We start from the raw sequence: 27,052 nt of genomic DNA, 5'->3' as shown, positions 1-27,052 counted from the left end.
TAATAGCAGTGTTGGCACTTTGCAGTAAGTAAGTGTTTTGGGTTGCAGACTGGACACTCAGTTTCTAGAAGGTCTGTCTCTGTCCTATATCAATCAGATCAATCAGAGTACAGTAGACTCTCGAGTTACAACCAGCCTCACATATTTGGGTTACAATCCAAATTTTAGTTTTAACTTATGACCAGAGTCTTGAGTTATGACCTGAATGCTGGCCGCTTGTGCGGGTGTAAACAAAGACTCACAATGCCAGAAAAGCGTATGTAAGAATAGGTAAGCATCAGTCTGAATCCAGATGCCTGTTTGTGGATGTGATTTCGGTCAGTGCTTTATATAATCACTCCGATTACAGCTATCAAAATGGCCCCAAAAAAGCTAAAAAAAGAAGGTAAGAGGGCCAGGGATTTAGCTCAGTGGTTCTGCTGCCTGCCTCGCAAGCGCAAGGTCCTGAGTTCGATACGCGGTACCAAAAAAAAAGAAGGGAAGAAAGGAAGGGAAGGTAAAGAAAGCAATCACAATCAAAAAGAAGGAAATTGTGGAGAAATGTGAGAGTGGTGTCTTTGTGAGTGATCTAGCTAATAATGTGCAGCTTATCGAAATCCAACATCTCAACAATCTTACAGAGAAAAGATTTGCGTATGGAAGCTAGTGTTGCTAAAGGTGTTACTCAAATTAGTAAGTCATGATCAACAGTGTTAGATGAGGTTTAAAGGCTATAATTAGTGTGGATAAATGAAAGGCAGATGGCAGGTTATAGCCTGAGTCTATGATTCGTGAAAAACCTAGGGCTACAAATGCAGATCTCAGATAATTCATCTATGAGTGATAATGGTGAAACATTTTTTGCCAATAAGAGGTGGTTTCACAATTTTAAAGTGAGAACTGGGGTTCATAGCATAATTAGGCATGGTGAAGCAGCCAGTGCTGATAAAAGGGCTGCTGAAAATTATATATACCACTTTGAAATGATGACTCAGAGGAATGTCTTTTGCTCTCATCAAGTTTTTAACTGTGATGAAACTGGGCTTTTCTAGAAGAAAATGTCCAGGAGAACACACAGTACCCAGAAAGAGAAGAAAATGTCAGGCCACGAGCCGATGAAGGATAGGCTAACCATATTGCTATGTGACAGTGCAAGTGGTGACCTCAAGATAAAGCTTCTCTTGGTTTATCACTCTGAGACCCCTAGAATATCCAGAAAACATAGTCATGAAGAATAGGCTGGAGGTCTAGAGTATGTCTAATGCAAAAGCCTGGGTAACAGGAGTATTTTTTCTTGAGGGGATCAGGGAGGCTTTCGTCCTACTGTTAAATATCTAGAGGACACAGGTTTACCACTCAAGGCTCTCCTCATCATGGACAATGCTCCTGTTCAACCGTGAGATTTGGAAGAACTGACCAAAGAATTTCCATGCCTTTCAGTCAAGTTCCTCCCATCTAATAAAATTCCTCTACTGCAGCCTATAGACCAGCAGGTTATACCTAACTTTAAGAAGCTATATGCCAAGGCACTGTTCCTAAAGTGATTTCAGATGGTCTCAGATACAGAACTAACCCTTAAAGAGTTCTGGAAGGAACATTATAACATCATTTCCTATGCAGGGTTAATTGAGAAATCCTGGGCTAAGGTCTCTCTAAGGACACGGAGATTTGCCTGGAAGAAAGTGTGGCCTAAAATTATACGGGAGACTTTGAAGGCTGTGTAGAGGAGCCTGAGCCTTCAATTGACCCTGTGGTTGATGACAGTGTCACTACAGAGGAGTCCACAGGCTTGCAGGAAGATAGTGGTGATGTTGACGAACTGTGGAGGAACACTCAGAGGAATTATCTACAGAGGAACCGCAGCAACTTCTGGTTAAGCAACAAAGAATAGCAGGTAAGGAGCCTTCTGAAGAGAAGGGGGAGTTATCAACAACCAGTGCAGCAAACTCCTTCTGAAATAAAGGAAATCTTGAAAAAATGGACAGAGCTACAAACATTTGCACAGAAGACCCACCTAGACAGAAAAAGTCAATTGTTGCATTCACTTGCTTAATGACAATGTCATGTCATGCTACAGAACATAGTTAAAGAAAAGACAGAAACAGACAACCTTGGAGCAGTTTTTAGTTCTGAAAAAGTTAAGACCTAGTGAACCAGAAGCAGGTCCTAGTGGGCTACAGACTCTCCTAAGGAGCCAGATTCCTGACGTTCTTATGGAAGAGCACTCTCCTTCTAAACAATAACCACTTTCCATTTCATCCTCCCTTCGTGTAAGCCAAAGATGTCAACTTGAATAGTGAGTGCAGTAGGAAATTGTTGTTTCTGGTAAACAAAGCACATTTTATAACTTTTTGGTGAATACACTAGGAAATTTATTAATGTTTCTGGTAAATTATGCACATTAAACAACCCTTTTTTATTATGAAAAGGTTAGTTAGGGGGTGCTTTGGGAGGTTTGGAACATATTACGGGTATTCCCAATATTTTTTAAGAGAAAAATAGTCTTGACTTACAACCAATTTGAGTTACAACCAGCCCTCATAAATGAATTGAGTTCATAAGTCAAGGATTCACTGTAACTGCTGCCCATGAAATAAAGTCTATATCCTCAGGGTCAGATTTAACACCCTGAAAACACTCTACCGCAACTGGCCCTCTTCACATCATACTTCACATCACAGCTTCATGCTATGGGAATGTGAGCTAATATAAAGCTAATAATTGGGCTGCTACTGCTATAACTAAGAACAAGTCAGGGGCAGGGCTTGTTTTGTTTTGTTTGCGGTACTGGGGGTTGAACCCAAGGCCTCCACAGTGAGCTACATTCCGAACCCGTTATTTTTTATTTCCAGGCAAGGTCTTTGCTAAGTTGCTAAGTTACTCAGGCTGGGCTCAAACTTGCAATAATCTTGACTAAACCACCCAGAGTTCTGGGATTCCAGGAGTACACCATCACACTGGCATTTTGGTTTTGCCCATAGGATTTTATGTCTGTTGGCAGCAACAACAAAACTGTAGTAGACTGACATGTCAGCTTAAAAGTAGTGGAAAACCCCAGGCCCTTCATGTTCTTTACACTTCCAAGCATAATTCCAAGGGGACTGGATGAGGAAAAAGATGTAGTGTGTGGTCACTGCAGGGTAAAGGACAAATGTAGAAAAGAAAAGCCAAATATCCACCAAAAATCTCTAGAATTCTCACATTTTGACCTTTCTTGAATAAATACACTACAATTCAATCAGCTCTATGACCAACAGCAAGGGTTTCAACAAACTCTTTGGAAACTAAATAGTGCTTTTTATAGCCTAGCAAAGTACGGCTCTGACAAGAGAAAAAAGAAAAGAAAAAGAGAAAAGAAATCCAAACACAGAGAGAAAAGTGCAGTGGCAGAAACTGCAGATTGGTTCATCAACACGTACTCCAACCCTCTTCTAGGGAAGATCTGGTCAACAAGAGGGGACAGTCACACATAATAAAGACAGGACTTTGACAGAGTTTCTCTTAGGACAGCTGTGGCAGAAGGTCTCTCTGTCCCTAGTGTCTCATGTGCTGGCCCGGGTATGTTTGGAACAGTGTTTTCATCAGAATGCTGCTGGGACTGGTAGCATTTCTTCTTCATCATCACCCCGGAGTGTATGTTGTCCATACAGATTGCCCAGGCCTACCAAAAATTCTGTAAGATACTCAATACCACTTTCTGCTCAAACAGCCTAGAATGGATGGGTTGCTTATATCTGAAAAACCTCATCTGATATATTTGAGGAAAGAAAATAATGTACACTTATTTTAAGTCTGATATTTGTATTTATACTTTCTTTCCTGAAAATAAGATTCTCTAAGGCCTGAGTATAACTTTAAATTATTTCAGGTATGCATTTTTCATTTTCTTACTACATCATAAAAGGGAAAATATGGTCGATTCTACCATAATCATAATCAAACTACTACGAAATTCAGAAAAAATGAATTTAAACGATACTAACATGGCCCTGCACTTCTTGATGAAAACTGAGCTTTAAAAGCTGTATCAAAAATTTATTATAATATTTATAAAACATCAAAATTTACCAATACCACTAATTACAACAGACAATATAATTACTTGCACCTATGACAATTAGTTTCAAATATAATCATTCCCTAATCTTGACAAGTTTCTCAAGAATTGAACCAAACACATGATTTCCACATCTATCAACGAACAATGTTACTGCTAGCCAGCCCTGTACCTCAATTGGCTTATATATGCTAAATCAAAGAAGCCAGTCACAAAGAACCATATGTTATATTAGAAGATAGTATTTATATGAAATGTCTGTAATGTGCCAATGTTCAAAAACAGAAAGTAGGTGAGTAGGGAGCTAGGTTTACAGAGAATAGAGGAATTGTGGGGCTACAGCTAAGGGTGAGGGTTTTCTACTGAGAACAATAAAAATATTCTAAACTTAGCTGTGATTAAGCTTACACATCTGAATAAAAAACAATAAAAATACTTTAGGAAGTTATATGATATATAAATTCTACCGAAATAACACTTAAAAACATGAAACAACTTCAAAACTTTCAAATTTTTAAATAGAATTTTTAAAATTTCTTCAAGTCTTAATGCCTTAATCTTGTGCTGGGTGAGAAGCCTAGGACCAAATGAAAACAGAAATGATAAAAGCATCAGATGACAAATGACACACTAGACAAAGGGGAGAAGAAAAGAGACAGAAAATAAAGGAGAGAAAGAAAGGAGTCAGAAAATGAGATACAAGAAAAGAGACAGAGGGCTGGGGATTTAGCTCAGTGGTACCGTACCTGACTCGCAAGTGCAAGGTCCTGAGTTTGATCCCCAGTACCAAAAAAAAGAAAGAAAAGAGATGGAAGAAAGTAGTAGGAATAAAGGCAAGGTATGGTAATAGTATATGAATTCAAAGATCCCGGCACAGAAAGAAACTCAGGTGTCAGACATGGAAAACACAGAGGAGCCCCCAACTCCGTAGCCCTTTGACAAGCTCAGAATGAGTGAATGGGGCTCTTCCCACAGCCTCTAGATACAGGACCCATCCAATGCAAACTAATGTTCAAATCTTCCATCATGCCTATTGCCAAAAAAAAAAACACACACCCAACCACAGGGCCCCTCATCAGCCACTCACGCTATCATCTGATGTGTCATATGTTCATCAGTTTCACAGTTCCTCGCCCATCTGAGTTTTCTTTACCTGTCACCCATGTTAATTTTTCATTTTCACTTAATATTTATAAATTTTAATATTCAGCTTTTCTTTTCTCATCACAGCTAGTAACAATAAACTGACGAGGTATATAGAGTTGTTCAAATTTAAAACTGCAACTTTTTACGCATGAAAACTTTTACATATAAAACAGATTTACTTCATATCTATTAATACACTGGTTTCCACACTTTTGCTCATTAGAAACACCAGAGGATCCTTTTTTAAAACTCTCAAAGGCCAGGTCACAACCAGGCCAAATGAACTTTAAAAGACTGAAAGTGAGAATTAGGATCAATACTTTTTTTAAAGATGCTCAGTTTTGATCATAACAATAATCACACCAATAAAAACCACATGTCTACTTTTTTAAAGCAGAAACTAAATGAATATTAATTATGCAGCTTGGAAAGTAAATTGGCTAAGTCTAAATGTGACTTTAAGGGGGAAAACGTATTTTAGAACATCTATAACCTTTGAGTTTCATTGTTACTAAAGGAAACAATGTTTCATTTCTGAAAAATAAAATAATGAAGTCATAATTTACATAATGGGCAAAATTGCTTTAAGGTTATAATTATCAGACTTATTGAATAAATAATTCATATTAATATAGGTTTTGTAGCGAAATCCAGTTATTTTACTGCTAGAAAAGAAGTAATCCTAGATGTTCACCAGGATGCATTTGTAAGAAAGATTATGATGTAATACAAATTGGAATTCTACATATTCATTAAAAATGCTATAAAATAATAAAATGACATGCAGTTTCATAACACGATGCTTACATATAAGCCAATCATTAATCAGTAACAAAACAATATGTATATCAATTAAGAATAGATGTTATAGGGCCGGGGATTTAGCTCAGTGGTTCCAGCGCATGCCTCACAAGCGCAAGGTCCTGAGTTCGATCCCTGGTGCCAAAAAAAAAAAAAAAGAATAGAGGTTATAGACATAAAACTTACTTGCAGTTGAATTGAATTGTGCCGAAGTCCTTCTACAATAGACGAAAATCTATCAATTTTTCTTTCTTCTCCAACTGAAGTTAAAGCTTCTAAAACTTCTTCAAGGCTATTAGAAATTTTGAGTCTATTAGTTAAATTGCAAGTAGCCATAATACAATTTTTTCACCCTGCTAAAGGAGTCGATATGTCAATAACATTTTAGAAGAAGCTTACAGAGTACCGAACAGATATCAAGCACTGTTCTAAATATGTTTTAATTCATTTATTCCCGACAATACCCTATGAAGATGGTGAGCAAGCAATTAAATCACACTTATCCATCACTATTTGAACCATTTGATAATTTTTTTATTTTTAATTGAAATAAAAATTGTACATATTTATAGGATGCCATGTGACATTCCAATACATGTATACATTATATAACACTAAAATCAAGGTAAGCGTATCTCCTTACCATTCATAATTTCTTTATGGTGAAAACATGTGAAATCCTTAATTTTAAAAAATATACAATATATTGTATCTAGAGACAGCCTATGGGAATTTTAATATATATAATAATTGTATGAGGTAGGTGCTATTATTTACCCATACTATAGATTTGGAAACTAAGACCGAAAAAGGTTAAGCACCTTGTTCAAAGTCTCACATCTACTAAATGGTGGAGCAAGGATTTGACAGACTGTGCAGCAAGGACTAAAATGCTCTTAAGCAATACACTCTTAATGCCTCTCAAATTGGTAGTGCTGTGACAGCAAAAATATAGAGCAGCGAGTTATTAATAAACAAATGTAAACTATAATAATTACACAAAAGCTATATTTTTCCTTCTGTTTCAAAGAATAGTTGCGGAACTAACTATTACAAAGACTTAGTTTGTGGGTGAAGGTGTGTAGTTGTGAATGTTACATCATTTTGATATACATTCTGAAGCCAAAAATAAAAAATATGGAAGAGTAAGAAGGAGGAGGAAAAAAAGAAAAGAGGGAAAACAGTTAAAGAAAGAGAAGGGAAAAGATGAGGATAGGAAAGGGCAAAAGGAAAGAAAAGGGAAGGAGAACAGAATAGGAAAAAGAAAGATGAGTCCAAGGGGAGAGAGAGAGGGAAGAAGAGGGAAGAAGAGGGAAGAGAGGTATTGAGAGAAAAAGGACGCTGGAGGAGAGAGGAAGAAAAGAAAGGGGAAGGGAGGTCAGAAATGTATGTATCAGGGCTGGGGATTTAGCTCAGTGGTTCCGCTGCCTGCCTTGCAAGCTCAAGGACCCGAGTTCAATCCCCGGTACCAAAAAAAAAAGAAAGAAATATATATATCAACATACATATATATCTGACCCACACTGACTCTTTGACATGCACACCAACATTTATATGGCCTTTGTAATTGGGAAAAGAAAAACACTAAAGCCAGATGCCTGACTTCTATACCTGGGACTCCAGTTGGGTTCAGCTAAACGCCTTTGACAGATACACACTACAGGTACATATTGAGGCAAAGAGCCAGGCCTCAAGTGGTGCGTCTGACTCTCTAACTAGACTAAGGATCAGACTAAGTCAGCTCAGTTCCACCTGCTTCAGGAGGATTTCCCCAAGGCTGATCTTTAAATGAATCCAAGAGGCCCCACATAAGGTATCTGCCTACGCTGTATGAGAGAAATATCTGTTCTGTTGGTTATTCAGTTTTCAGTCTTATCCTTCCTAAAAGACATTTTAAGTGCTTGCTTATAAGCAGAATCACAATCTTTTTTAAAAAATAAAAAAGCATATTATTGTCTTTAATATTTATAATAGTCTTTGAGTTACAGTGTTAACAAAGTAGTTAAGGTTTTTAAAGCTTCAGTATGTACTTTTTGACTAAAAACTTTATATACTCAACCAGTACAGTACTATTACATATGTAAATTTCTAAATCTGCCCTATAAATTTTTTTAAATAGTATTGTTGCTTTTTATAAGGAGATATACAAGACCCATAGTTTAAATTAATCCTATCTGAAAAAATTAGATACGAAAAAGAACACATTCATGTATTTTTTCAATCTTCATTTAAAACTTTTATTTTAGATTTGCATTCAAAATAGCTGTTTAAAATAAATATGATGAAGAAATCATTTTTTCACAGAAACATTTTATCCCATAACTTATATATCTATTAAGAGAAATAATTATTAAACATTTATATTCAGCAAATAAGAACCTAAATCAGCTGTTTAAGTATATTTCAAAATTTATTTAAATTCTAAAGTAGAACAGATGACATTAAAAACAAACTTTTTTTTTGGTACCAGGATTTGAACTTAGGACCTTGCACTTGCGAGGCAGGTGGCGGAACCACTGAGCTAAATCCCCGGCCCTAAAAAATAAACTTTTAAAAATTACTCTATGCCTAGGGATGGGGATGTAGCTCAGTAGCACCACGTTTGCCTGGTAAACGCAAGGTCCTGAGTTCTATTCCTGTTGGGAGTGAGAGGGAATTATTCTATACCTAGAGAAAAAAGTAGAGAATACTTACATGCTTTCCTCTCCTACAATGCAGACTGCAGAAAGGAGTTTAACCACATCTGTCATCACACTGGGATGCATGGGATCCATGGCTTTGGCCAATAAAGAAAGACTCCTCTCTTCACTCATAATTCTTTCCAAGCCATACTATCATGTTTTGGTAATAGAGGTTGAATATTAGGAGTTAGTTGGAAAATTAATGTTCTAAAGAAAATTCAGTTATTCAAAAAATTTTAGAGGATAATACATTTTTACACCTAGTAAAGCCTAAAAATATTTTTAAAAGACTTTGTAACACCCTGAAAAAAATCATATAAGTATTTACTTTATGTCAAAAACTATGGGTGCCGCGGATTTTAGCTCAGTGGTGCCTTGCCTGCCTGGCAAGCACAAGGTCCTGAGTTCAATCCCCGGTACCAAGAAAAAAACAAACAACAACCAAAAAAAACTATGGGACCCTACTGAAGTCCCATATAGAGAACTCATGAGATTTTTCCATCAGGAACACATAAAACAACCAGATATTAAAAGAGAAGCCATGAGGATCTTTTGCCTGGGAATGAAAGTTGGTAAGTAACCACAAGTAAACAGATCACCACTGTCCAAGAGAAATATAGTGTAAAAACCACATTACATGTAATTATGTTATTTTTTCAAGAAATAAATAAAACTTATTTTCAAGAAAATTAATCCAATATAACCAAACAGTAGGAAAACAATGTAAAACATTTTATTGGTGAGATAGTTCACTTTTTTCTTCCTAAGAACTGAAATCCAATTGTGCTTATGTAGCACATCTCAATTCAGACTAAACACATTCCAAAGCCATATTTGGCCACCATATTACACAGTACAATCCCACATGTTAGCACTTTGTATATGAGTGGGCAAAGGTAAAGGAAGATTTGGAAAGATACCAGGTAGAAAAATGCCATAAAGGGTATATGTATAAGAATATGTTTAAGAATGTATAAGAATGGTATTTATGTGGCATTTATGGTCAGGAAGACAATGCAGCTGTAATCTCTCTCTCTCTCTCTCTCTCTCTCTCTCTCTCTCTCTCTCTCTCTCTCTCTCACACACACACACACACACACACACACACACACACAGCGGATGATTTAGGATAAGGATAAAGTTTCTTTGCTTCTGCCATAAAGCTACATCCAAGTGTATATCCAAGTGGCAATAAACAATACTGTTTGCCTCTCATGCCTATCAGGGGATTCTTCTAAAGAGTGAAAAATTGGTTGATCAGAGTTATCACCCAGCACTAAAAAGGGGCCTCAATTCTAGTTATAAACATATCAGATGAAGCTCAAAATTAGCAGTATATTATAAGCACCAAAGTCAAATCTATAACAAACTTAGACCCAAGTGCTTCCATTATGAAGAAGTCCAATTAATATAACTTCCTTATCTTGTACGTGACACTTTTAGTAAAGAACACTTCTCACTGTACTGAAATACTGCATTTGTTTTAAGCCACTATCTAATGAACACAGATTCAATGGAGGAAGTACAAGCAGAACAGGCAAGGGCCTCATTCAGGACTGACTTCACTGTTTCATTGGTGATGGGAGAAGGTTTACAGAGACAATGAATTTAGTCAAGGACTGCTCACTTTTGTGATGCCCTGGGCTGTTATACAACTGGAACTAGAGAATGAATAAACAGGCATAGAGTAAGAAACTGGAATATGTCTCAGTAATCATTACAGTGAATTGTTAGCAGCTTATCAGGCACCATTCAGAACAGTATTCAGAGGTGGGAATTTTAGAAGGTGACTTAATTATGGGGGTGCTATGATCACCAGAGGAATGATCCACTGATGAGTTCATAGTTGAATGTGCTTTTAGGAATGGAGCCCAGGCAGAGGAGGCAGATTACTGGGAGCATGCCTTTGAAGGTGCTTTTTCTCTCCTCTCTCTTTCTTTCCTCTCTTCACTCTCCTCCCTTTCTCTCTTACCTCTCCTCGTTTTCTCCCCCTCCTCTCTCTCTCACCTCTTCTGTCTTTCCCCTCTCCTTGCTCTCTCCTCTTCTCTTTTTCCCTTATCTCCCATTCCCCTCTCTCCCCAACTCTCTCTACCCTCCTACCTTTCTGTTTTCTGCACACCATGAATAGAGCAGCTTTTCTCTGCCATACTCTTCCACCATGCCATTTCTGCCTTTGGACCCACCTGACCATGAACTGAAACCATGAGCAAAAATAAACCTTTCCTTTTAAGTTGCAGGTGTTGGGTATTCCATCCCAGTGACAAGAAAGTAATACAGAAAATTGGTACCTAGAGGGGGGTTGTTGCTTGACTGTACCTGACCATGTGATTCGGAAGCCGTTTGCACTAGTTTCTGGGAGGATTTTAGAAAAGTTCAGAGGTGCCGTCTAGAAAAGTTTTAGAATGCTGAGGCAAGGATTGAAATGAGATTCTGTTGGGAGATAGAAATGTGGGCAGTTTTAAAGGTCAGACTCATAAGGTTTTGGCTAGGAATTGAGAGTACTATTAGGAACTGGAGGAGAAGCCTTGTGTGTTACATTTTGACAACAAATTATGTACATTTTGCCAATATTCTAAGACATCGTGGGACCCTGCATTTAAAGGTGGAAGATTAGTTAATCTAACAGAGGAAATTTCAAGGCAGCCTAATGTTAAACCTGTGGTATGGATACTGCTGGCTGATTTCAGCCAGATTTACAATGAGAATCAGGAGCAAAAGGCAGAGCCAAAACATGTGAACAACTGTTTTGTGTAAAGTTGTTCAGTGTAAAGTTGGGACTGCATAAGGTATGGTTGCTGAAAATTTTAGAGCCAATAAAAGCCAAGTACTTTACACCTGAACAACAAGAAAGATTCCTTGAAAGGATCTCAAGAATTGGCTAGATTCTATTCATCATAAGCTCAAGAGTGTAAAAGAGTAAGCTCTTTTAAGAGACTCTGCTTTGAGAATAAAGCCCCATGGCACCCTGCTCACTTAGAGCTTCTAGTTTTAACCATCCAGGCACTTAGAGGCTACTACAACAATGGTCCAAAGGAGCCTGGTTACTGCTTGAGCTGGTGGCCAACCTTGGCATAATCCCTGTAGGGCTGGCTTTCCAGACATACAAAGTGCAAGAGTTTTGCAGTCACCAAGGCTTCCATCCAAATTTTAGAAGAAAAATCTAAGAGGCCAGGCAAAAATGTGTGACAGGGTCAGAATCTCTGCAAGGGACTATTAGAGTTAAGCCAAACCGTGCAGTGCAGACCCCAGGAATTTGGAGATGCCAGGAATATGGAGTTTCTGCCAGGGAAAGGCACATGCAGTGAGAGATGTCAGCAGCAGAGAGAGGTCATCTGGGTTGCAACCAGCTAGCCACAAGAGTGAGGCTGTCCAAGCCCTCTGGAGTTCATATTTCACTATCACGTGTTGGAGATGGAGTTACAGGGCTTAATATTTGACTAGCTGGTTTTAGTCTTGTTTTGGTCAAGACTTCCTTTCTATGCCTCTATTCCTCCTCTTAAGAATGGGAATGTTTATCCTTTGCCACTATACGCTGGAAGTATTTAACTTTCTTTTTTACTTTTACAGAGGCTCACAGATAAGAATTTGCTTTGAGTCTCAGAAGAAACTTTGGACTTGTACTTTTGAGCAATAGTGGAACTTGTTAAGACTTTGGTGATCTTTGGGCCAGGGATTTAGCTTAGTGGTTCTGCCACCTGCCTTGCAAGCTCAAGGACTCAAGTTCAATCCCTGGTACCAAAAAAAAAAACAAAAAAAACAAAGACTTTGGTGATCCTTAGATATGGACAAAAAGCATTTTGCATAATGAGATGGACAGGATGAAACGTTATAGTTAAGATCTAAAATGTTTCACCAAAGTTACATACGTTCAGAAGTGGACTTTTGGAAAGTAATTGGATCATGGGGATATTATATTCGTTGATGGATTAATACATTCATGAGTTCATAGTTGACTGTGCCATTGAGAGGTAGTGCCTAGGTAAAGAAGGCAATCAGTGAGGTCATGCCATTGGATGTGATATCTCTCTCTCTCTCAAGCATTTAATATATTCTCTCTCTCCTCATGCTTTCCCTCCCTCTACTTTCCTTTCTCCTCACTCTCTCCTTTCCTGCCTCCTTTCTCTGCTTTCTGATCATCATGAATTAAGCAATTATCGTCCACCAGGCCATTCCACCATGCTGTTTCTGTCTTGGAACAAGCCAACCATGGACTGAACCCACTAAAACTGTGAGCCAAAATAAACATGGCCTTTAAGTTGCAGGTTTTGAGTATTTTGTTCTAGCAAAGGGAAAGTAACTTATACAACATTCCACATCACTTTAACCATGATATTCTTCTTAAATTCAAATTATGATCCACATGCCCCTGTGGTTTTCTCTGCTCTTGTCCTTTCCATTACCAATGAAATTTCCAATTTCTGTATTTTCAGTTTAGAAGGATTTTCCTGAAGAATTCTATGTATGCAGGGGAAGAGATTGCTTCCGTATCAGGAGTTTATCTTTTTGTTATCCATTTACTCTTGAATTATACAAAAAACACTGGCTAATATGTCTAAAATCTAATTATTAAAGAATAGTGAAATCAGTATAAAAAGAACTTGTGATTTTTATTTTACTTGAAAATGACTGAATCTGATTTGAAGGGATAAGGAAAGAAAAATATTACATTGGTTAAAAATAGAATACTTAGCTCCAGAAAATTTTTCAAATACAGTACATAAATAATTCAAAACATACAAATATTTAGAAAATATATTTACTATAGTTAATAAAAAGAAAAAATAAATATTGACATATACTACCACTTTAAGTATACTGTCCTCCTGAAGTTTAATACAATAAGGAGAAATAGTAAACATTAAAATTAATCAATAGTACACAGATAGTTTTGCTATACAACAAAACTCATCACATCTTCATAGATAAAATTCCCTCCGATGTTCAAAAGCAATTAAATAGCTATCATTACTTCTTACATCAAGAGGTATATATGCTTAATTGTAGAAACTAAAGAAATAGGAGTCGAAATTGCTAATTTCAGCAATTAACAGTACATGAGAAAAAAGAAAAAAACTTAGATAAATAAACTTCAGTAAGAGCTACAGGATTTCTTCCTTCTGACGTATTCTCTTTAAATATGAAAAACCTACAGATATTATATATTTTTTTTGGTCTCAATATTACTTGTATGAGGAATCACTGTTCCATTTCTGGAACCCTGCTCATGTCACTTTACTTTAATTTTATTATAGATTTTAAGTTCTTAAATAAATTATAATAACAAATCTTTTCAAATTGATTCTTTGGTAATTGTAAACTATATCTAATAACTACATTTTTTGTTTTTGTTTTGAGACACGTATGTTGACAAGGCTGGTCTCGTACTCAACATCCATCTAACTCAGTCCCCTGACTAGTTAGGAATAGAGGTGTTCTCCACCACATACAGCTTATATATTAAAGTTGATTCGTGGGGACTTTTGAAAATTACAAGAGGGAAGATGAAACAAAAGGAGGGGTCAAAAAAGGGAAGAGGAGGGGAAAAGGGTGGAAGAAAAAAAATCTGCCAGTATATGGACAGTTAAGCACTATACAAGAAGGTCCATTCAATCCTAAGTCTCTCCTGTTGCAAGAGTTGGTTTCATTCGAAACTAGAATCTGATTCTATACTTTTTCCATTCTGCACTGAAAAGGGCATCTTTAATGTATATAAAATTCAACAGTACAAAACTAATTCACTTGAGAACTGGTAATGACAAATACTAATTATTACCTATGTGCATACCTGTGTATTCATCAAGGCCTTTAGACACTGAATGACTTTGTGTTGATTCTTCATTACAACTTTGTTTTGGCTGTATTAACATAAAAGATACCAATATTAGAATTATAATTGAACATACAAATGTAGATTGACTGAAAATTATTTATAATACTTACGTTTTCCCACTAAGCAGTTTTTCCAAAATGTCTAATAATAATCCAAGCCCTTCATGTCCAAAACTTTCCACCCAACTGAAAAAAGGAAAGGAATAAAAGTAGTTATACATTAAGTCAGTGTTCTAGTTTGGAATACCATGATAATGCTACAGACTGACAATCTAAGAATAGCACCAAATATAAAATCCTTCATGACACATGATCATAGTAGTAAAGTAAAGGAGCAAAGACAGGGTAAGCCAGTGGTGTGCTAAATTCAGCTTGCACTGACTTGTGCAAGCTAACCGTGCCCTTCTCCTCGGGGCTCTATGTTCAGTGACATGATTTATCCAGTATAACACAAGTGCTCACACTACAGAAACTAGCAAAAGCTACCAAGCAGAGCTTTATCCACCATCCATCTGCTAAAAAAACATGGACCAGCACAGCACATCACTGGATAAGCCTGACTTTGAACTATTCTGAAGAGTAGAAATTAAACACATTCAGTGAAGATGTATGAAGAAATAATGGAGACTGACATAAAAATATAAATGAGAAAAAGTAAACAACGGGAAAAGGGATGTTTTAAGAGAATTTTACTTATGATTAAAATGCATGTCTATCACTGTTAAGAGTTTCCTGTTTCTAGGTTCAGTTGCGTTTTTAAAATAACATCTTCAATTTATTTTTCTCCCATTATGTTTGCAGCACATAACGAACACATTCATTGTACAGATTAGTACATGTACATAACACATTTCAATTCCCTTCTTGTCCCCCTCCCTCTACTTCCTTTTATTTTTCTAATACCAGATTCATTTTACAGATTGAAATCCAGGCAAATAGGCCAAAGAACATACAAAACAATTGTACTAAGTCAAGGTACAATTTTAAATACATTATCCATACTGCATGACAAAACCTTTTTCCCTCTTTTTTTCCTATTATCTATCTTCTATTTAGAAATACATACATCCGTACATATATGTGTATATACATATCTTTCTTCATATAAGAGAAACCATGTGATATTGAGTCTGAGTTGATTCACTTAACATTATGATCTCAAGCTGCACCCATTTACCTACAAATGACTCAAGTTTATCCTATTGCAGAGTAATACTCCACTGTGTATAAATAGAACACTTTCTTTATCCACTTGTCTGTTGATGGACATATAAGCTGTTTCCAAGATTTAGCTATTATGAATCACGCTGCTATAAACATAGGTATGCATAATCACTGTGGTATGATGCCTTTAAGTCTTTTGGGAAGATGCTGTACCTACAGGGGGAATACCTGGGTCAAACAGAATTTTTACTTTTAGTTTTTTAAGGAATCTCCATGCTGATTTCTATAGTGGTTGTACTAGTTTACATTCCTCTCAACAATAGAAAAGGGTTTCTTTCTCCCCACAGCCTCACCAGCATTTGCTACTGGTTGATTCCTTGATGGTAACAATTCTTTCTGAAGTAAGACAGAATCTCAGTGTTGAATTACATTGCATTTCTCAAATGTTCAATGATGTTGAACATTTTTTCATGTATTTATTAGCCATTTGTATTTCTTCATCTGAGAAGTATCTAGTCATTTCAAATGCCCACTTTTAATTAGGTCTTTAAATCTGAGGGAGTCTAATTTTTTTGAGTTCTTTATACGGTCTAGATATTAGTCTGAGAAGTAGCTGGCAAAAAAATATATTTCCTGTTATGTAGGTTGTCTCTTTGTTATGTTAGTGGTTTCCTTTGCTGTGCAGAAGCTTTTTTAATTTGATGTGATGTCATTTGTTGATTCCTGTATTATTTCTTGTGCAACTGGGGTTTTGTTCAGGAAATCTTTGTCTACACCTATGTGCTCAAGAGTTTTACCTATTTTGTCTTCCACCAGGTTAAATGTTTCTAATGTTTAGATCTCTGATCCATTTTGATTAAAAACCATCCATTTCCATCAGTATTCCCATTCTGACTACACCTGTTTCACAAAATCGAAGATACATTTATGGTGTATAAGTAACAAGGACATCATTACTACTAGACAGCAGCTGACCTTGATTATAGAAAAACAACCTTGGTAGAAATAAACATATTATTTCTGTGGTAATCTGAAACCTTGGCAAATTAAAAAATATTGGTTATAATCTGCCTCTAAAACATGGAAAGAAAAAGAAATAATAGGACTTGTATGTGTATCTTTGTTTATAAACATGTGTTTATATGTGTGTGTAGTGTTTAACCAGTGAGATTGTAGACACAAAATTTCAACAAATAATCAAAATAGGAAATCATAAAGAATAAAAAAGTCACATGCCAGAAAATACTATTCTCTTAACATACAACACTTCCAATTTTTAAAAAATGAGAAGAAAAGCTGTAGTGATCAAAATAGCATGATAGTGGTTATAAAGACAGACAAACACACCAATGGAAAAGAATGGATAATCCAGAAATAAATCCACATAACCAAACTGGTCCACAACCAATTTTCAGCAAGTTTGCTAATAACATACAGTGGAGAAGAAACAGTCTTTTCAATAGACTGTTGGGAAAATGAGGTATCCATATGCAGAAGAATGAAACTGGCCTCCCATCTCTCACCAGTCACAACAACCAACTCTAAATGGATTAAAGACTGAAAAATAGTAATAAAACTATCCAGTTTCTTTTTAAAAAAAAAAAAAAGCATAGAGAAAATACTGGAGGATATTGAAATGGGCAAAAAATTTTTTTCAACAAGATAGCAAAACCATAGAAGCAAACAAAAAAAAAACGAGATAAATGAAACTCAAACTAAAAAGTATCTCTACAGCAAAGAACAAATCATCACAGTGAAGAGATAATCTAATGAATGGAAGAAAGTATTTCCAAACTATATATCTGGCAAGGGGTAATATTCAAGATACATAAGGAATTCTACAAACTCAATAGCAAAACCACAACCAACTAAAAAGTGGGCAACAGGTTTAAAGACTGTGATAAAAAGAAGACATACAAATAGCCAATGGGTATATGAAAAAATGTTCAACATCATTAATCATCAGATAAATGCAAGTCAAAACCACAGAAAGATATCACCTCCCCCCAGTAAGAATGGCTATTATCAAACAGATAAAAGAAATAGGGCATGGTGGCATACAGCTGTAATACCAGCACTCTGGGAGGCCAAGGAAGAAGGATCACAAGTTCAAGCCCCAGCCTGGGCAACTTAGCAACTTAGTGAGATCCTGTCTCAAAATAAAAACACTGGGAATGTAGCTCAGTGTGAAGGCCCTGGTTCAAGCCATAGTACTGTGAAAAATAAAATTTAAAAGATAAAAGACAACAAGTGCTGGCAAGGATGTAGAGGGAAAAGAACATTTGCACACTACTGATTGGAATGTTAAGTAGTACAACCATTATGGAAAACAGTATGGAGGTTCCTCATAAATGGAAAAACAGAACCACTACATGATCCGGCAATCCCACAAACACATACTGGGTATATATCCAAAGACAATACAAGCATTATGTTGAAGAGACAGCTGAACTCCCATGTACAGCCTATTCAAACTAGCTAAGAAATGGAAACCTAAGTGTCCTGGCATTAGAGACACCATGGACAAACCTAAAGATCACTATGTTAAGTGAAATAAGCCAGGCACAGAAAGACAATTATCAAGTGATCTCATGTGTGCAATTTAGAAAACATGACCTCATAAAAGTTGCAAATAGAAGGGGGGTTGGTTACTAGTGATTGGCAGGGAGTAGGTGGAGGGAGGGAAGAATGGAAAAGGGTACTAAATCAGAGTTAGGTAACAGCAGAAATTTTAGCATGCTTACTGGGTAATTACAGATAACAATTATGTACTGTATATCTCCAAAAGCCAGAGGAAAGCATTTTAAATACTTTTACCATAAAGAAACGATAAATGGGCAGGAGATTTAGCTCAGTGGCACTGGGCCTGCCTCACAAACGCAAGGTCGTGAGTTTGATCCCTGGTACCAGAAAAAAAAAAAAAGAAAAAGAAATGATAAATATTTGAAAAGACAGACATGCTAACCATATTTAAACATTAATATAATGTATATGTATCAATATCACACAGCATCCCATTCTATTTAAGTTCTCATCAGTGAAAAAAATTAAGTTTAAAAAAACACATTGTTTAAAATGAATGTAATGCTGGCAAAATAAAAGAGGGGTAGAGGGAAGGGAAAAATTAAGAATTGAGATGTGTCATGTACATGTACCAATTCCCTACAATGAATGTAATAATCATTGTGTACCACAAACATGTACTAATAAAATTTAAAAATAAATACAATAAAATAAAAATGAATCTTCCTCATTTGAGCACTCTGTAAGCACGGCTTGGCTACCCATAAATTTTCAAAACTGATGATGGTAGAAAAAGGAAAAAGCAAATGTCTTTCTAAGGAGTAAATTTCTTACCATTGAGATTGGCAGGCTACTGTAAGACTACTTTACTTAGCCCTTCTCTGCCCAGGAAAAGCCTTGGAATGATTAAATCAAGAATGTACATAGACAGGAAAGATATTCTCTACAAAAGACTTAGCTATTAACAATGAGGTAAAACACAAAGGAGAAGTTGCTGTTTTCAAACTAAGAAGCTACTTCAAACATGAAGAGTTTACTGTTCTCTATCAGCAACAGACAGATCACCTGTAGGCATTTCAAATCCTGCTTTCATGTTTCACGAAAATACCTACAGCATCTGCTTAACTGTTGGCCTTGTTGACATCCTATGCTGTATTTATTCTTATTTCACATGCAGCATGGAAGCTTGAAATCAAACATGTAAGGAGTAATTGGAGAGCTTTACTTGGCTGGTATTGAGATGCATGGAGAGTCTATGTTCATCAGACCCTCTTATGTTAGTACTTCCCAGTGGGCCTTCAATATTTTGTTTGAAGTGAATTTTCAACCATCTCTGTATTCAAAAGTATATCCATACAGATATTCTAAAGCTAATATGAATGATTTAGGGCTTTTTATACTTCTATCACCTTCAATCACTGTACAGAATAAAGTTATATTCACAAAACTGCCTTACACCAAAATACACAAAGTAATTTCAAATCATGTTAATATAACCAAAAATCCTTATTGCACTTAATATGCTTATTTTCTGATACATGATAAAATTTAGGAGGAATATCAATCCATGTAAATCTGTACGTTTTCTGAGCTGAGTAATTAATAATACAATATAGCTATTTAAAATTTATCACCCCTAACAATTATTACTACAATAATGGGACCCACAGAAGGTCTCAAATCAACTATTTCTAGACCCACTAGATACCTCCCTTCTAAACTACAGAATACGAATCATTAAAATACAATATACACCCACTCATGTACATTACATAAAAACTAATTCTGTATAAAACAAGACGTATTAAGGCTGCATGCAAGGATGCATTATACCAAATCACTCTGCATTACAATCTTTTAATTCATTATGGGAATTTATTTCTCAACAACATCATAAAATCACAGAAGTGAGCAACACTGTGAAGTGCACTTAACATCAAAAATAAAAGTGGGACAAGGTACTGGAAAACTAAAACTGCTGATAACTAAAGGAACAATATATTTAAGCATAAAAATAAAACTGATTACTAATTGAAAAAGCAAACAAATTAAATATGCATAAAAATTACCCCAGTTTTCTTTAAAAAAAATTCCAAGGCCAAAATATTGTTGCATTGACAGTTTGTCATTCGCAACCCGATCCTCTCAGGTGTCTAATCTCCACCCCTACAACTTTCGGAAATGTTGTCTTCAAGGATGGGGTACAAACATCATTCCCCATCTTCTGCCTAAGGGTGTTCAAGATAAAAAGTGATATTGAGTCAGCAGGTCTGCAGTCTTGACAGAGGTTTATTGAAATCCATAGCTTTCTACAAAGTGAAAAATTTCTCATCATCACTGTAAGAAACAACCTGGAAAAACATTATCAAGTGATCTATAAATGATCTATCTTCAGGAAACAAAATCTACACTATTTGTTCAGTGCCTGTCAGCATAGTGCCATCAGGCATTATGTGGCTTAACTACAAACTGCATCCATGAATGAATAAGCACTATGCAAATGTTTCTTCCCCATGAATAGAAATGACAAAATCAGTATGACATTTGTATTAGAAAAAATTGGTTTCAAAGAGCAAAAAATATGCTAAATGTGAACTTAAACAAGCATCTGCCTTTTAAAATTCTATAATGGAAGATATCAAACACTTTGCTTTTAATTGCCTTTTATTAACATCTAAGTATATGACCATGTAGCACTTCCAAGTTGGAGTCTCAATGTAGGAAAAAAGAAGAGGTAAACAGGTAACAGAAATTTTATAGAGAAAGAAACGGAGAGAGCAAGAAGGAAAGAAGAACAGGTCTCTAGAATTACACTGTTCAAATCACCTTTAAATGTTCAAAAGCAGCATAGGCTTTGAAATTCACTTATTGCTTCCAGAGAAAGAGGATGAAATCAAAAGTGTGTAGGTCGTTTCTGACACCTTGTTGGTTTTTAAAAGCAAATACAGCCAGTCACTTCAGTGAGCAATGGAGACAACAGTCATATCTCAGATTTACCTCCTGCCTAAAAGCAATGGAGACAACAGTCATATCTCAGATTTACCTCCTGCCTAAAAGGAACGCACAGAAAAGTTAAGTCTATTTTCCAGACAGTGGCCCTCCCACCCCTATTTTGTTTTGCTTAAAGTTATTACATCATAGATTTATCAGAATTAGAAGAAACCTACCAGATCATTTTCAATCTCACCCAGTACAAATTCCTTGAGAATAAGAATCATTTCTTATTGACTAGCACAGGGATAGATTAAGCACTCGATAAACAATTAAGAAGGAAACTGAATTCCCTTCAATTGTTACATATAATGAAAGGAATGTGCAGAAAAAAGTTAAGGTCCCTTTGCAATAGCAGTTAAGTGTACTGATCCCTAGGCTCGGGCCCTTCATAAATATGGAAAAAGACACAAGATGGTATCATCATTGCAGCATAACTAAGCCTGTGTCAACCCTCATGCTAAAAATATCAGTCCTGATTGTAGAACTGTTATCTATCCATACAGAACAAAGGATGAGGAATCTGGAGTCTCTGTCCTACATCACACTATAGGACTTGAATGCTGCTCAAAAGGTGATGCTTCATTACTACTAAAACTCAAGTGTTCATTAGCAAAGTTATTCAGTCTTTTTAAGGGCTCTCAGTGTGCTTGATCCTCCATTAAGTATGAGAAAAAATGAACAAAATATGTTCTCTGCCCTTGAAAGGATAACAGACTAATGCTTGAAACAAATGTTGAACCAAATTATTTCCATAATTTAACAATGGCTATAATCATAGTGGTGTGGGAACAGCAAGTACAATATGTATCTCTTGATGAACTTCAAAGCAGATGACTTCTCATCTGAGTCTCGAAGGTGAAGCCATACAAAGGAAGAGAGATTTCTAAACAGGAGGGTATATAAGTACTACCTGTAGGACTTGTGCCAATCTCGAAAGCTGACAATGTTCCTCTCTGTATGTATCACTTTCCTAGGGTAGCCACACCAAAGTACCACAAGGTGAGTGATTTAAAACAACATATAGAGTCTCTTCTATTTCCAGAGGTTTCACGTCCAAGATCAAGAAGTCATTAAGTTTGTGTTCCTCGAGGCTCCTTCATGGCTTCTGGTGAAGGGGTCTATTCTTGGTGTTCCTGTGCTCCAGTCACCACATGGGACTCGGTGTCACTTTCTCTTCTTAGAAGAGTTGACCAAGAGCCTACAGTATTTTCTTTATGACATCTTAACTACTTTCACCATAATGACTCTATTTAAGAAAGGCACAGGTAGGAGATTAGATCTTAAACATGTTTTGTGGGCATTTTTAACTCAGAACATTCCCCACTCCTGTTTTCTGAGTTTTTATCATGAACAGGTATTGAATTTTGCTGAAAGTCGTTCTCCACAAATGTGATAGGACTTTTCTTCTCTGGTTTGTCAGTAATAGTGCTTTTGTGCCTCTCTTCAGGATGGACATTGGTCTGTAAATTTTCAGTTTCCTTCTTTATTTTATTTTGGCACTATCTTTGTCTGATTGAACTATCAGGTAATAAATTCATAAGACAAACTGTGCTTAGTCCCTGTGTTCTTCCTCCTTCCTGGGAAAGACATTATAAAATAGGGATTAATCTTATTTTAAATGTGCAGAAGACTTCTCTAGTGATAACATCTATACATGAAGATATTTGAGGGGATTTTCAAATTAGGAATTTAATTTCCTCAATACTCATAAGGTCATCTAAACTTTCTAGTTCCTGTGGTAGCTCATGCTTTTTTAAAAACTTGATCTGTTTCAACTAAATTGTCCAACTTGCATGTATAAACCTGTTTACAGTTGTACTAGTTCATTTTTTGTTACTTTAACAAAATACCTGAGGCTGGGTACATTACAAAGAAAAGTTCATTTGCCTCACAATTTTCAGCCAATACTGAACAGCCTGACATGTTCAGTTACTGGCGGCACATGTACAGGGATCATTGGCAAATGGCATCAAAATAACAGAAACTCATGCTGTGGCATACAACAAGGTGAGATCATATGGCAAAACAGGAAGCCAGAAAGAGGGGAAGAATCAGGTTTATTCTTCTTTATCAACTTACTCTCCAGTAAGCAACTGGAATCTCACAAGTACCTCATCCCCTGCTCCAAGGACAATGCCCCAAGGACCAACTAACCTTGCATTGGGCCCCGCATATTAAAGGTTCCACACCCTCTGCCAACATTACCACACTAAGGACCAAGCTCCCACCATGTGAAACCTTGGGGGACCACTTATACCCTGGCCAAACCATAGCACCAGTGTTCCCTTATTACCTTGTTGATTTTTTTCAGAGTCTGTAGCAATATTCCATTTAATCCGTGATATTGGCTGCTTTTCTGTTGTTTTAATCAATGTTATTATAGGTTTGCAAATTTTCTTAATCATTTCAAACAACCAGCTCATCCTTTCATCATTTCTTCTCAAATTTAATTATTTTCTATTCCTTTCTTCATTATTTCCTTTTTTCTGCTTGCTTTGTGTTTACCTTGCTTCTCTCATCCACTCAACAAGATTCCTGAGGTGGTAGCAAAGATTACTGATTTGAACATTTTTCTTCTTTCTAATGTGTTTAACACTATAAATTTCCCTTAAATGATGCTTCAGATGTATCCCACAAAATTTTAAATGTTGCATATTCATCAGTATATATTTTATTCTCTTTAAACATTCTTGCCAAAAATTTACTCAGAATTCTGCTCAGCTTCCAAGTATTTGGATATGTTCCTGAAATCTTTCTCTTACTAATTTCCTAGTTTGAGTCCTTTGTGGTGAGGGAACATACTCAGTATGTTGAACTGATGAACCTGATAAATTTTGCTTTGTGGCATCAGATGTGGTTAATCTTGATATAGGAGACTATGAAAAGACTCAATATTCTGTTGTTGTTGGGTTAAGGGCACTATAAATATCTATTACATCATTCTGCATGAAGGTCTTGAGCTCTCCTATATCTTTACTGATTTTCAGTCTTGTACTACTAATTTTTCACAGAAGAGTTACTCATTCTCCAAATCTAAGATTTAGCTCCTCTAATTCAACTCCTATTCCTCCTCACATCACAGAAAGAAAGAAAAGAAAGAAAGAAAGAAAGAAAGAAAGAAAGAAAGAAAGAAAAGAAAAGAAAAGCCAAGCCATACACAACAACCAAAGTTAGACATACTCAATAGGAACAGTAAAATAGGACCAGAGCCCTAGCTATCTCATGTCCTCAACTGTTCTTGCTCATCTCTCTTTTGCTAGGAGGAACAGATTTAGATGAATCCCCTCAGACTTATGTGCTGCTTCTTTCTTTGTATGACTTTACAAGTGTGAAATCTGGTTACTTAAATTTTGGATATTCACTTGCTCCACAGTTTGACCTTGACCTTGGGGTCATTTTTGTGTTATGTGCTGGATCCGAATTCCTCTGACCAATCTGTAGCCAAGGAGCAGCTGACACCAACGTTCTGTCTCCTTTTTCTGTGCACTCACCTGTCCCATCAGCACATTCCACCCAAATCTACCCTGTGCCCCTCTCAGCTCTCAGCGTCTGTAAACACACTTCAAAGTTGACCAAAGAGGGTTATCCACAGCTTCTAAGCCCACCATGCTTTTATCTGAAAGCAGAATACCTCCGCTTTATCTTTCAGATATGAAGGAACATGGAAGGCTGGATAAACTATTTTTTACAAGAAGGGTGCTTGCACTAAGCAGAATTTAAGAACTATTGTTCTGCATTATTGTTTCCTCATATTTTCCAATTTCAAATGGGTCTTCAAGGTAACTTTCCAGTCATTTCACTCATATTCTATTTCTTTCCATGCCTGATCAAAACCATCAGCTTTGTAAACCCAGCCTCACCTCTGGCACTCGTCACACATGACTGTGCTCCTGCCTTCAGTAAGCAGAGTGAAGCCAGGCACTCAGAAAGACTCCGCTGTCTTCATCAAGACCCATTTTGTTCTATCCAGATTGGACCTCCCTGTCCAGAGAGATGTGTGCTTTCTTCTTAACACTTTTAGCCACAAATCTTCAGGCTACTCCCAGCCCTTACTTCTCTTTAATCTACAATTTCTTTCTCTCCATTGATTCTTCTCCTACAAATCTTTCCAATATACCCACCTTCTTGCCTAAACCTCCCTCAATTCTGCTTCCCCTCAAGGCTACTAATTCATCTTTTCCTTTCTGTCAACACCACCAACTGACTAATGTGTTATACATTCACCACTGCCCTTCTTCACCGACACTAATTCACTTTGTAAGTCTTCCAGATTTGATTACCTTCCCCCACTGGCTCTTTCCCAGACCTGTTTTTGCAAGTAACAATCAGGAACTCCCTGATAGGTTCCTTGATACAGCTGGGTTTGAGCTTCCTGCTAGGCTTCTGCTGATCTGCCCCTGGCAGGGAGAAGTGGAAAGGCTGCACTACGTTCATCATGTGACCTCGACTGGCACAATGTAGGGGCTAGAGAATGGGGACACTGTTATCTCTGGGTGGTGGTGAAGGTGCTGCCTCTAGAGACCTCTTCTGGCACCGTTATTATTCTCTGGGTATAGCAGATCTGGCTTCCTATTTTGAATTTTGATAATACGGGTTGGGGCAGGGCTGCTTCTGTGGTGTTTGGCAGACAGACTACTGTCAAAGTTTTCTGTCCTGCTGGCTGCCTGTTTGAAGGCTTTTGGTTTAAAAGAAGGATTTTTTGGGACTTTGTGGTTTGTGCCCACTGATATTTTTGAGCTTTAGACTTCACTCCAAATCTGGAAAACACACATTCACACACACACACATGAACACACACACACACACACACACACACACACAGAGCACAAATTCAACACAATGTTGTTCCTTGGATTCTAAGTTTCCTAGGCTTCCCACCTTTTGATATTTGTTTCATAAATAATGTCCGAGTTTTTAGTTACGTTTGGCAGAAGGAACAGGATGCTCCGTCTTTCCAAAAGTGCAAGTCTCAACTGTCCACTGTTAAACGAGAGAACAGGCAAAGCATTGGGGAAAAAGGCAGTGACAGTACAAAGTTGAGAACCAAGTACTATAAATCTGATCTTTTAAAAAAAGTCATAATGAAAAAGAAAGTTTCAATAGGAGAATCAAGAATCAACTGCTAAAATTAGGTCATGTAAAGTAAGGACCAAAAGGAACTATAAAGAAATGAATTCAAGTAAAATGTATTAATAGTTCTATGGGAATAAAGCCCTGATTGTAAAAGAATTAAAGGAGAACTGGTGGTAAAACAAAGAAAATAAAGTGGGAGACAGAAAAAATTAGGAAGTAGAGTTTTGTCAGAAGAGGTCTGTCACTGGGGCCATGGCCTGGAACAGAGTTTGCCTTCCTCCCTGGCTCCTGCCTGGACCTCTCAAGTCCTGTCTGCCTTGCCATGAACAGCTCTCCTCTGCCATGCCCCTCTGCCACGCTACCCTGCCTTGGAGCTAAACATCCTTGATCTGAAACCTCTACAAACTGTGAGCCAAAATAAACCTTTCAAATTGTAGATGTCAGATATTGTATCCCAGCAATGAGGAAAGTGACTAAAACATACAGGAAATATGTTCAAGTCTGTATAGCTACAGACAAACATTCTTAATCATCCTCTAACTATCAGGTCAGTCAGTTACCTGCTGTTTATACCATTCCATGTGTGAAGCATACCCTGATGTTCTGGGGCCATGAACTCTCAAGGCTAATGTTCTACTCACTAATATACCCACATGCTTCTGCTCCTACCACCTATCAGTGTGCTCTATTTCCAAATCTGTTCTTGCACAACTGTACTATTATAATTATATAATATTAAGTCACATAGACAGGTAATATTACTGAGAAAACAACTGCTATTTCTACACTAAGCCTAAGGCTTTGG

At 36.7% G+C, this 27,052-nt stretch overlaps 1 protein-coding gene across 6 annotated transcripts in view; it reads right to left on the bottom strand.

The window, feature by feature from the left end:
- The window catches only part of Diaph3 (diaphanous related formin 3), a 501,638-nt gene that overhangs the window by 339,622 nt on the left and 134,964 nt on the right, over positions 1 to 27,052 (bottom strand). For all 6 annotated transcript variants that reach the window (XM_087197467.1, XM_087197470.1, XM_087197468.1 and 3 more), the window contains 4 exons: positions 14,605 to 14,679; positions 14,450 to 14,519; positions 8,678 to 8,814; positions 6,170 to 6,275 (listed from right to left, as the gene is read on the bottom strand). In XM_087197467.1, the coding sequence (XP_087053593.1) occupies positions 6,170 to 6,275; positions 8,678 to 8,814; positions 14,450 to 14,519; positions 14,605 to 14,679 (388 nt within the window). The remainder of the gene's footprint in view (positions 1 to 6,169; positions 6,276 to 8,677; positions 8,815 to 14,449; positions 14,520 to 14,604; positions 14,680 to 27,052) is intronic.

The sequence above is a fragment of the Heterocephalus glaber genome, unplaced genomic scaffold (assembly GCF_053883595.1).
Source record: "Heterocephalus glaber isolate CG9 unplaced genomic scaffold, H.glaber_assembly_v1.0 deba00001666, whole genome shotgun sequence".
NCBI classification, from domain to species: domain Eukaryota; kingdom Metazoa; phylum Chordata; class Mammalia; order Rodentia; family Bathyergidae; genus Heterocephalus; species Heterocephalus glaber.
The sequence above is the reverse complement of the archived record's forward strand: the minus strand, read 5'-3'. Positions and strand labels throughout refer to the sequence as shown.